Raw genomic sequence first — 12,306 nt, 5'->3', positions numbered from 1 at the left:
AAATGCTATTTGAAGGTGGTTTTCTGTTGTTCATTGCTCAGGTGTAGGGATGGGAGAGGAGAGGGAACAGCATGAAACTGAAGGTTACAAACACTTTGGCCCTACTGTAAGCATAGCTAATATGTGTGTGTCTTTTTAATCATCTTTTGAGATGTCCTTAGAAAAATGCAAAATCTCTGTAGGTAATTTTTGCTTAATCTGCTGTGTTGGAAGTCTGTTGACACAAGATCTTAGGGTAAAGGGCTTCTTCCCCTTCCCAGGACCCTTAATTCCTCCTCCGTTGGCCCTCCTGGGCGATGTGTACATACTGTTGCTATGGCAAACCGTCTTAAGAGTTTTTAGTTAAATTAATTAATTAACTTGGGAGAGAGAAGGCGAGAACAAGCAGGGCTTCTGCCATTGCAGCCGAACTCCAGACCCATGTGCCACTTTGTGCATCTGGGGTATTTTTTTTTTTTTTTTATGAGGTAGGGTCTCACTTATGTCCAGGCTGACCTGGAATTCTCTGAAGGCTCTGGGTGGCCTTGAACTCCGGCGATCCTCCGACCTCTACCTCTCAAGTGCTGGGATTAAAGGCGTGCGCTGCCACTCATCTGAATTTTATGTGGGAGCTGGGGGATCAAACCTGGGCCATCAGGTTTTGCAAGCAAGCACTGCTGAGCTGTCTCTCTAGTCCCAGTATTCAATTTTTTACTTTTCTTTTCTGTTTTAGTATTTTATTTATTTATTTGAAAGAGAGAGAGGCAGATAGAGAGAAAGAGAGAATGGGCGTGCCAGGGCCTCCACCCACTGCAAACAAACTCCAGATACATACGCCCCCTTTGTGCATCTGGCTTACGTGGGTCCTGGGGAATCAAACCTGGGTCCTTAGGCTTCGCGGGCAAATGCCTTAACCGCTAGGCCGTTTCCCCAGCCCTTCTTTTGGTTTCTTAAGGTAGGGTTTCAATCTAGCCTAGGCCAACTTGGAATTCAGTATGTAATTCCAGGGTGGCCTTGAACTCACTACAGTCCTCCTACCTCTGCCACCCAAGTGCTGGGATTAAAGGTGTGTGCCACCATGCCCGGCTGTGTTATTCATTATTAATAACAGTACTATTTAGGTGGTTACTGTAGACTTGGATCTTTATTAAGCAAACTGCATACATACGATGCTATAAAGTTATGTTTTATTTACAACTGTTTCAAATCATTTGAAGTAACTTTGGTTCCTTGTAAGTACCATAACTGTTATAACTATATTGTATTTAAACGTTACCTAGGCAGGGCCTGGGGGGAATGCTCAGCAACTAAAGGTGCTTGCAGAGCTTGCCAGCCTGGGTTGACTTCCTCAGCACCCATGTTAACCTGGACACAAGAAGTAGTCCATGCGTCTGGTGTTGATTTGCAGCAGCGAGAGACCCTGGAGCACTCATGGCAGGCACACACACACACCAATATATAAAAAATAGTTTTAAAAATGTGGGCTGGAGCCAGGCATGGTGGCGCATGCCTTTAATCCCAGCACTCGGGAGGCAGAGGTAGGAGGATCGCCATGAGTTCAAGGCCACCCTGAGACTCCATAGTGAATTCCAGGTCAGCCTGGGCTGGAGTGAGACCCTACCTCAAAAATAAAAAAAAAAAAAAAAGAAAAACATGAGGGCTGGAGGTGCTGGAGAGATGGCTTAGCAGTTAAGGCGCTTGCCTGCAAAGCCAAAGGACCCAAGTTCAACTCCCCAGGACCCACGTAAGCCAGATGCACAAGGGGGCGCACGCATCTGGAGTTCCTTTACAGTGGCTGGAGGCCCTGGCGCACCCATTCTCTCTCCGTGTCTCTCTACCTGCCTACTTCTGTATATCTCAGATAAATAAATAACTCTCAGATAAATAAATAAGTAAAATAAATAAAAATATGGGCTGGAGAGATAGCCCAGTTATTGAAAGCATTTTCTTGCGACACCTTACTGGCCTTGGGTTTGACTGTGGAGCACCCACGTAAAACCAGATGCACAAAGTGGCACATATACTGGAGTTGGTTTGCAGTGGCAAGGGTCCTGATGTGCCCGTACACATTCGTATTTTGTCTCATTCTCCCTCTCTCGCAAATAAATAAATAAATAAATATACTTTTCAAAAAAGTAACACAAATCAAAAGTATATATTGTGGGATACTTGATTGCCCGAGGTCTTTGATTTGGGCATATCTTTCCATAGCTTAAGAATTACGTTCAATGGGCTGGAGAGATGGCTTAGCGGTTAAGCACTTGCCTGTGAAGCCTAAGGACCCTGGTTCGAGACTCAGTTCCCCAGGACCCATGTTAGCCAGATGCACAAGACGTGTCTGGAGTTCGCTTGCAGTGGCTGGAGGCCCTGGTGCGCCCATTCTCTCTCTCTGCCTCTTTCTCTCTCTGTCTGTCGCTCTCAAATAAATAAATAAACATAAACAAAAAATTGTTTCTTTAAGTGTAAGAATTACTACGTTCACTGACAGTTATTTTCTTCATTGCAGACTTATGAGAGTAAATGGGTCCAGTAATTGGAATGACTCCAGACAAGAGAGCTGGCGCCCCGGGAGCAGAGAAGGTCGCAGGGCTCTGCCAGATCGACCGGATGGGGAGCCTGCCCGAGGCTGCCAACGCTGCGGGCCCGAAGGCCACGCTGGTGGGCAGTGACTCGGCCGACGACGAGCTCACGAACTTGAACTGGCTTCACGAAAGCACTAACCTTCTCACAAACTTCAGCCTGGGGCGGGAGGGTCTTCCGGTGGTTAGCCCCTTGTACGACATAGGGGAGGGCGACGACGTGCCGTCTTTTGGGCAGTCTTGCTACCAGAACCCAGAGAAGAAATCGGCGACTTCGAAGCCTCCGTACTCCTTCAGTCTTCTCATTTATATGGCCATCGAGCACTCTCCAAATAAATGTTTGCCCGTCAAAGACATTTACAGCTGGATTCTGGACCGCTTCCCGTATTTTGCTACCGCGCCGATAGGCTGGAAGAACTCCGTGCGGCATAACCTGTCCCTGAACAAGTGCTTTCAGAAAGTAGAAAGAAGCCACAGCAAGGTCAGTGCTGGTGAACGTTGCTTTGCCTCACCGAGTTGCAAAACTAAGGGTGACAGGGTCAAGTCATGGTACTTTAGTCGGAGGTGAAGGGTACGGCTTCATCACTTCCTGCTGAGATGCTGTGTGATCTTCTAGTGTGGACAGGCATCTGTCAGACCTATGCCCAGTCTACATGACATCAGTACCTGAATTATTATATCCCCTGCGTTTGGTACTAGAGAAGGAACCTAGGCAAGTGCTCCATCCCTCAGCTGTGTCCCCAGCCACCTGAATATTCTGTTCTTCGTTTCTGCAACTGTATCAGCATATATTTCCTGTTTATTCAGTATGACAATTTACCGTATGGTTAAAGATTATGATATCCGGGCACGATGGCACATGCCTTGAATCCCAGCATTCAGGAGGCCGAGGTTGAGATAAAAGGATTCCTGTGAGTTCCAGCCAGCGTGAGACTACATAAAGTTCTAGGTTAGCCTGGGCTATAGCAAGACTCTACCTCAAAAAATAAAACAACAGCCAAAAAGGGTTATGATAAGGCTTGCTGTTTTGCTTGTTTTCTGCATACCTATTCTGTGTTTAAAAGCTTGTTTTTATTTATTTTTTAAAATTTATTTATTTATTAGAGACACAGAGAGAGAAAGAGAGAATGGACACTCTGGGCCTCTAGCCACTGCAAATGGACTCCAGATGCATGTGCCACCATGTGTATCTGGCTTACTTGGAACCTGGAGAACTGAACGTGGGTCTTTCGGCTTCACAGGCATGCACCCTAACCACTAAGCCATCTCTGCAGCCCTAAAAAAATTTTTAAATGTGCTTAAAAAAAAAAAGTAGCCGGGCGTGGTTGGGCACGCCTTTAATCCCAGCACTCGGGAGACAGAGGTAGGAGGATCACCGTGAGTTCAAGGCCACCCTGAGACTACAGAGTTAATTCCAGGACAGCCTGGACCAGAGTGAGACCCTACCTCGAAAAAACCAAAAAAAAAAAAAAAGTAGAACACGATCCAGGTGTGGTGGTTCACACCTACAATCCCAGGGCTCACTCAGGAGGCTAAAGTAGGAGGATCACTGAGTTCAAGGCTAGTATGAACTACAGAGTAAGTTCTAGGCCACCTTGGGATAGAGTAGAACCTTGCCTCAAAAAAAAAAAAGGAAAGGAAAGGAAAGGAAAGCCACCACTACATAGTGAATTCCAGGTCAGTCTGAACTAGAGTGAGACCCTGCCTCAAAAACAAACAAACAACAACAACACTCAACAACAAAACAGGCTTTCTGTAGGCAGTAGTATGTTCTGTGGAGCAGGCGTATATTCTGTAGGAATGGAAGTGTGGGAGGCAGCGTGGAAAGGCAGAATAAATATGAAGACTAGTGACTTAGTGAATGTCATGCTAAGTTACTCACACTTCAGTTTTTTTGTTTTGTTTTGTTTTGTTTTTGTTTTTTGAGGTAGGATCTCACTGTAGCCCAGGCTGACCTGGAATTCACTATGTAGTTCTCAGGGTGGCCTCGATCTCACAGCAGTCTTCCTACCTCTGCCTCCCAAGTGCTCAAGTGCTGGGATTAAAGGCGTGTGCCACCATGCCTGGCTACTTTTTTTTTTTTTGAGAGAAAGAGAGAATTGGCTTACCAGGGTCTCAGCCACTACGGTGCTTGCACTACCTAGGGGGCATGTGCGACTTTGCACTTGCCTCACCTTTATGCGTCTGGTTTACTTGGGATCTGGAGAGAGATTGAACATGGGTCCTTAGGCCTCACAGGCAGGCGCCTTAACTGTGAAGCCATCTCTCCAGCCCTACTATTCATTTTAAAATTCTCTTTTTGTTGTTGTTTGTTCGAGGTAGGCTCTCACTCTAGCCCAGGTTGATCTGGAATTTACTATGTAGTCTCAGGCTGGCCTCGAACTCACGGTGCTCCTCCTGCCTCCCGAGTGTTGGGATTAAAGGTGTGCACCACCATGGCATACAACATGGAAGATTATTTCAAAACCCATTTAATAGCTCAGCATTTTTCCATATTACTGTATTATTTTATCTCACTTTATTAATAGTGATTTACAGATGGGTGTCTAACTTTCTAATTTTTTTTCCCAAACACTGCTGCAATGAAAGGGATTGCATGCACATTTTGGGTTGTTTGTTTTCTTCATCATGCTGAATCTCTGGTCATGCTGTTCAGTGGCTGAGGGTGTGTGCCTGTCACTATTGTAAAATTTCGAGACAGGGTCTCATGCAGCATAGGCTGGCCTCAGGTTCTTTTTTTTTTTTTAACTATTTTTATTTATCTCTATGTATACAGATTCACATGTGTATGCACCAGGTTCCCTTCCCACCACAAACTCAAGCCAGATACATGCAGTACTTTCTTCCCTTCTGGCTGGGGAATTGAAACCTGGCTGACGGGTTTGTTAACTAGTGAAATGAACCACTATCTCTTCAGCCTCTATTTCTTCTTCTTTTATTTATTTAGTTTGGTTTTTCAAGGTAGGGTCTCACTCTCACCCAGGCTGACCTGGAATTCACTGTGTAGTCCCAAGCTGGCCTCGAACTCACGGTGATCCTCCTACCTCTGCCTCCTGAGTGCTGTTGTTAAAGGCATGTGCCACCATGCCCAGCTCTTTCATTTTTATATCTTTGTGTGGCGTAGCAATATCCCTATTGAAACATTGTAAGACTCAGAAAGTAAATGAAACTTCCAAGGGTCAGGAAGTTGTTGACATTTGTACGATTCACGAGGCCCCTCCCTAAATGTTACGGAAGCAGTAAGTACTGTGTGGAGAGGGGACACTCCAGTCAGCAGACCTACATGGTTTCTGGTGATGGACGCTCCTGTGAGTAACCCCTCACCCATACCTCCTTTAACTTACTGGTTTGCCTTGTTGAGCAACAAAAAAAAAAAAAAGAAGAAGAAGAATTGAGAAAATAAAGTATTGGTAATTTTGTAAGTGAAAGGATTTTGTTTATTCTTTTTTGTTTTGTTTTGTTTTCTCAAGGTAGGGTTTCACTGTAGCTCAGGCTGACCTGGAATTCACTATGTAGTCTCAGGGTGGCCTCAAACTCTCAGTGATCCTCCTACCTCTGCCTCCAGAGCGCTGGGATTAAAGGTGTGTGCCACCACGCCCGGCTTGTTTATTCATTTATTTACTTGAGAGAAAAAGAGTGTGTATGGGCACATCAGGGCCTCTTCCTGCGAAGGAACTCCAGACGTGTGCACCACTTGGCACATCTGGCTTTATGTGGGTTCTGGGGAATGGAACCCAGTCCAGGAGGCTCTGTGAGCAAGAACCTTTAACTGCTGAGCCATCTCCCCAGCCCAAATTTTCTTACTAATGAGGGTATGGTAAGTCAGAGAAGATGTTAGAGGTTATTGAAAAGTTTATCTTTTGTTAGAAATGTTGGATCTGCCCTTTCTACAGGAAATAATGAGACATTGTCATTGAACTTCCTTCTCTTCTACCTTTTGGGACTGTTGTGTTTGCACTTACGGCAGCTCACGAGGTATTTCTAAATACGGGATAGGAAGTGAGCTAATTGGGTGCAGGTAAAGCTCTTAAGTACAATCGCCAGCATCAGAGAACCTAGGAGATGCACCGGGAGTCAGGCTCAGCACCAGTGCTGTCTCTGGAACCAGAAACAGTTGATGGGAGGAAAGTTTATTTTTTTATTTTGGCTTCCAGTCTCAAGGGAAATTTCTTTCTTTCTTTTCTTTTTTTTGTTTTGTTTTGTTTTGAGGTAGGGTTTCACTCTATCACAGGCTGACCTGGAATTCACAATGTATTCTCAGGGTGACCTCGAACTCACGGAGATACTCTTACTTTCTGCCTCCCGAGTGCTATGATTAAAGACATGCGCCCCCCACGCCCAACTTTTAAATTAATTTTTAAATAGTGGAACATTTTTTTATTTCCTATATAAACACATGAGTCCTTTTGTTAGAGAAAGTGTACATATTGGTAGATATGACCAGTGGTCACATCTGTTCTTCTTTGTAAAATTTTTATTAGCATTCTCCATGATTATAAAAAATATCCCATGGAAATTCCCTCTCTCTCCCCCCCCCCACTTTCCCCTTTGAAATTCCATTCTCCATCATATTACCTCCCCATCTCAATCATTGTACTTACATATATACAATACCAACCTATTAAGTACCCTCCTCCCTTCCTTCCTCTTACATCTGTTCTTAAAAATCAAAACTGGAGCTGGGCATGGTAGCCCATACCTTTTTTTTCTTTTTCTTTTTTTTTCTTTTCAAATTTTTATTAACCAACTTCCATGTTTATAAAAAATATCCCATGGTAATACCCTCCTTACCCCCACTTTCCACTTTGAAAGTCCATTCTCCATGGCCCCTCCCCTTCTCAATCAGTCTCTTTATTTTATTTTATTTTATTTTATTTTAAATTTTTTATTTATTTATTTGAGAGCAACAGACACAGAGAGAAAGACAGATAGAGGGAGAGAGAGAGAATGGGCGAGCCAGGGCTTCCAGCCTCTGCAAACGAACTCCAGACGCGTGCGCCCCCTTGTGCATCTGGCTAACGTGGGACCTGGGGAACCGAGCCTCGAACCGGGGTCCTTAGGCTTCACAGGCAAGCGCTTAACCGCTAAGCCATCTCTCCAGCCCCTCTTTATTTTATTTTGATGTCGTGATCTTTTCCTCCTCTTATGATGGTCTTGTGTAGGTAGTGTCAGGCACTGTGAGGTCATGGATGTTCAGGTCATTTTGTTTGAGCTTTAACTAAATACGAGAGAAAACATGAAATGTGTCTCTCTGCACCGTGCTTGTTCACTTAGCAGCTGGTCTCTAGACTCCTCGGTTTCAGTGCAGGTGACATCATTTCATGCTTTATCCTGGATAAGATCCTGTCGTGTGGGCGCCCCACATTCTCTTTGTCCATCCGTCCGCTGATGAGCACTGGGCTGTTTGTCCCAGCTCCTGGCTGTCGCGCACAGTCCAGCGCTTGACGTGGCTGTGCAGGTCTCTGGCAGGCGGACTGAGAGTCAGCGGTAGCCCGGCCGCGTCATTCTGTCGTTCTCTTTGCACCCTGCTGACGCGCCTGCACGCCGCCGTCCAAGCCTCCAGCATCGCTTCGGGGTCTTTTGTGCTTCATTTGAATTTCAGGATTGTGTTTTCCAGCTCTGTGAAGGCTGCCATTGGAATTTTGGTGAGGCCGGGCGTGGTGGCGCATGCCTTTAATCCCAGCACTCGGGAGGCAGAGGTAGGAGGATCTCCATGAGTTCAAGGCCACCCTGAGACTACGTAGTGAATTCCAGGTCAGTCTGGACTACAGTGAGACTCTACCTCGAAAAACCAAAAAAAAGAAAAAGAAAAAGAAAAAGAAAAGAAAAGGAATTTTGGTGAGGATTGTATTGACTATTAGACAACTTTCAATGATAGTCATTTCCACAGTATTAATTCTGCCAATCAGTGAGCATAGGGAGGTTTTTCCATTCGCTAGGGTTTTCAGTTGCTTTCCTTGGTGTTTTAAAGTTTAATCATAGAGGTCTTTGGTTAGATTTTTCTTTCTTTCTTTCTTTTTTCTTTTTTTTTTTTTGGTTTTCAAGGTAGGGTCTCACTCTGGCCCAGGCTGACCTGGAATTCACTATGGAGTCTCAGGGTGGCCTCGAACTCATGGCAATCCTCCTGCCTCTGCCTCCCAAGTGCTGGGATTAAAGGCGTGTGCCACCATGCCCAGCTGATTAGATTTTGTTTGTTTGCTTTTGTTTTTCGAGGTAGGGTCTCACTCTAGCTCAGTCTGACCTGGAATTGAATATGTAGTCTGTTGAGTGGATGTTCCCCCAGTAGATTCAGCAGTTTCAGTCAGGTGTGTAACTTGGCTGGAGGAGCTCTTGCTGGGGGTGGACCTGAGTTCTAACCTACGATGTGCAAAGTGCTTGAGCTTCGCCTGGAGTTCTAGAAGTGTGCTTGCCTGCCTCTGGTGGTAGCTTCTCTCTCTCTCTCTGCATGGATCTGTGAAAGGTGGGCCAGCTTCTTCGGCCCTTATGGAACTTCTGCCTGTAAGCGCCAATAAGATCCCTTCCTCGCTGGAGAGATGGCTTAGCCGTGAAGGTGCTTGCCTACGAATCCTAAGGGCTCAGGTTCAACTCCCTAGAACCAATGTAAGCAAATTGCACAAGGTGATGTATGCATACAAGGCCATGCACAAGGTGGTGCACTTACCTGTATTGCAGTAGCTTGAGGCCCTGGCGCACCAATCTTCTCTCTTTCTCCCTTACTTGTTCTCTCATAAAAGATAAATAAATGAAATGAAATAAAATAAATCCCTTCCTCCCATAACTTGTGCCTGGTTTGGAAGTTTATCCCAGCAACCTGAAGCTGTCTGCTACAGAATTGGTCCCAGAGTATGGGGAGTGGCTGAGATGAACCTGACTGAGTGGATTTTAATGGGTTTTTGTTGTTGTTGTTTTTGTTTTTTTGCAACTTGTGTGCTGGAGGAATGGAAAACTTGGTGCTTGCAAGTGAAGATGTCTTCCGGAGCAGTAAGCCAAGTATTTGAACATGCTAAGTGCAGAGAGAATTGTGTTTGGAGGCTTGTGTTATGAGCTTTCTAAGGGGACAGAAAGGCTGCAGAGGACTTTGTTGGAACTGCGCTACTGGCCTAAGGGCTGGCTGTGTTCTGCTGCCTGTGCCCAGACAGTTTGATCAAGGTTAAATTTGTAATGGACTGATGTGCTTGACCACAGATGCGGGACTGACGAATGCAAGACTTAAAACTGGAGAAACTCGAGTTTAAACTGTACCGGCACAGAGACTGGATTTAGGTGACTGAAGCTGCTATTGTCAAACTCAGGAGTAAGCTTAAGGACGATGAAACTGCTTTGCATTCAAACACTGGATGGGCTGGAGAGATGGCTTAGCGGTTAAGTCACTTGCCTGTGAAGCCCAAGGACCCATGTTCGACTCCCCAGATCCCATATAAGCCAGGTACACAAGGTGATGCAAGGTAGCATGTGTGCATAAGATAGCACACGTTTCTGGAGTTTGATTCCAGTGGCTAGAGGCCCTGGCCTGCATATTCTCTCTTCTGCTTCTCTCTCTCTCTCTCTTTCTCATAAAATTTTTTTTTCCAAAGGAAAAAAACAGCAATGGAGAGATGAGGTGATCTCAGCCCAGAAAGAGTGAATGGTACGAATGCAAACTGTTTTGGAAAAGAGTTGACTGGAGAAAGAACCTGTTTTTCAAAGTTGCGATGTAAGGTTATGAATTAAGAATATGGTTGGGTCCCACACATCTGCTATTGGTTTTGGAAGCATGAACAATGCGTGGAGTGGTCATGAAGTGCAAACATTTTTAGGAGCTGCTGCTGAGGCACGGCATATGGGCAGGGCGTGATGACCCTGATGAGGAGGCTGGTAAAGCCATCGGAAGATGGACTGCAGTTTGCTGTGGAGACCCAAGGATGTTAAAATAGATATACCAGGACTGTGCAGGGGCTACCATGGAGGCTGTTGGCTAGGGATGGAAATTTTCCCTGACCACTCAGTCCAGCTGGAGGGGTGACGATGGAAAATCTGGAGACTGTCAGTCACTGGTTAGATCTCACTTGAACTGAGGATATTTGATGTTTGCTTGATGGCTATTGAGTATGCATTGTTCCAGTCTCTCCTTGCTATGCCTTTTAGCAGTTGAAAATGTTTACTCTGTGCCTTTCTTTATATGTTGAAACTGTATAACTTCTTTTGATTTTACAAGACTCACAGTTAAAAGACAGTCTTAAATCTCAGATGAGACTGGGGACTTTAGAACTCTCTTACACTGGTAAAGACTGTGGGAACCTTTCAATTTGGACTGAACACAATCTGCAGTATGAGATGGTTTTGAATCTATTGGGGGCCAGGGTGGAAAGTGGTACTCAGAATGGATTTTCCCCAGTAGATTCAGGAGTTTCAGACAAGGTTGTAACTCGGCTGGAGAAGCTGTTCCTGGGGGTGGATCTGAATTCCAGCCTCAAAAGTGCTTGAGCTTTGCCTGCACTTCCTGGAGGGTGCTTGCTTGCTTTTGGTGCTGACCCCCACCCTTTATTTATTTTATTTTTTGATTTTTGAGGTAGGTCTTAGGGAATTGAACCCACGTCATCAAGCTTTGCAAGCAGATACCTAACCACTGGGCTTTCTTTCCAGCCCCCTCTAGACTTTTTAAAACTAATGTGCATTTATTCAGACTTTCTTAGTTTTATTTTTTAATGTTTTTATTGACAATTTCCATAAATATAGACAATAAACCATGGTAATTTCCTCCCCCTCCACATTTCCCTTTCCAACTCCACTCCATCATATCCCCTCCCCCTCTCAATCAGTCTCGCTTTTATTTTGATGTCATCATCTTTTCCTCCTATTATGATGGTCTTGTGTAGGTAGTGTCAGGCACTGCAAGCTCATGGATATCCAAGCCATTTTGTGTCTGAAATGGTGTATTGTAAGTAGTGCCAGCCTTCTTTTGACTCTTATATACTTTCTGTCACCTCTTCTGCAATAGACCCTGAGTTATTTTTGTTTTGGGGGGATGGGAGAGTCACGTTATGGCCTATAGCCACTGCAAAAAAAAAAAAAAAAGAAAAGAAAACCTTCAGATGCGTGCATCTGACTTACGTGGTGTGGTGGTTTGATTCAGGTGTCCCCCCACTTAAACTTAGGTTTTCTGAATGCTAGGTTCCCAGCTGATGGAGATTTGGGAATTAAAGCCTCCTGGAGGGAGTGTATTGTTGGGGGCAGGCTTATGGGTGTTATAGCCAGTTTCCCCTTGCCAGTGTTTGGCACACTCTCCTGTTGCAATGGTCCACCCTATGTTGGCCAGGGGTGATTGATGTCCACCCTCTGCTCATGCCATCGTTTTCCCTGCCATCATGGAACTTCCCCCTCGAGCCTATACGCCAAAATAAACCTCTTTTTTCCTACAAGCTGCTCTTGGTTGGGTGATTTCTTGCAGCAATGCAAACCTGACCATAACACGTGGGTACTGGGGCATCGAACCTGGGTCCTTAGGCTTTGCAGGCAAGTGCCATAACCACTAAGCCATCTCTCCATCCTTAGATTGGTCACTCTCTACTTCATATTTTGAGACAGGTTCTCTCATGCAACTCAGAGCTCCTCAATCTGGCTAGACTAGCCAGCCAGCCAGCTGTAGGGATTCTCCAGTCTCCACCCCCAGCCCCCAGAGCCGGGATGACAGGCACGAGCCATTGCATGGCTTTTCTGTGGATGCCGCAAATCTAAACTAAGCACCTCATGCTTGTGCGGCAGGCCTTTT

The 12,306-nt window shown here is 45.3% G+C and overlaps 1 protein-coding gene across 2 annotated transcripts in view; it reads left to right on the top strand.

The window, feature by feature from the left end:
- Positions 1 to 12,306, top strand: part of Foxn2 (forkhead box N2) — a 50,405-nt gene that overhangs the window by 23,500 nt on the left and 14,599 nt on the right. For both annotated transcript variants that reach the window (XM_045137613.1, XM_045137612.1), the window contains exon 2: positions 2,486 to 3,039. In XM_045137613.1, the coding sequence (XP_044993548.1) occupies positions 2,500 to 3,039 (540 nt within the window). In that variant the 5' untranslated portion in view covers positions 2,486 to 2,499. The remainder of the gene's footprint in view (positions 1 to 2,485; positions 3,040 to 12,306) is intronic.

Source organism: Jaculus jaculus, chromosome 18, assembly GCF_020740685.1.
Source record: "Jaculus jaculus isolate mJacJac1 chromosome 18, mJacJac1.mat.Y.cur, whole genome shotgun sequence".
NCBI lineage: Eukaryota > Metazoa > Chordata > Mammalia > Rodentia > Dipodidae > Jaculus > Jaculus jaculus.
Note: the sequence above shows the minus strand (reverse complement) of the source record. Positions and strands in the feature narration are given on the sequence as shown.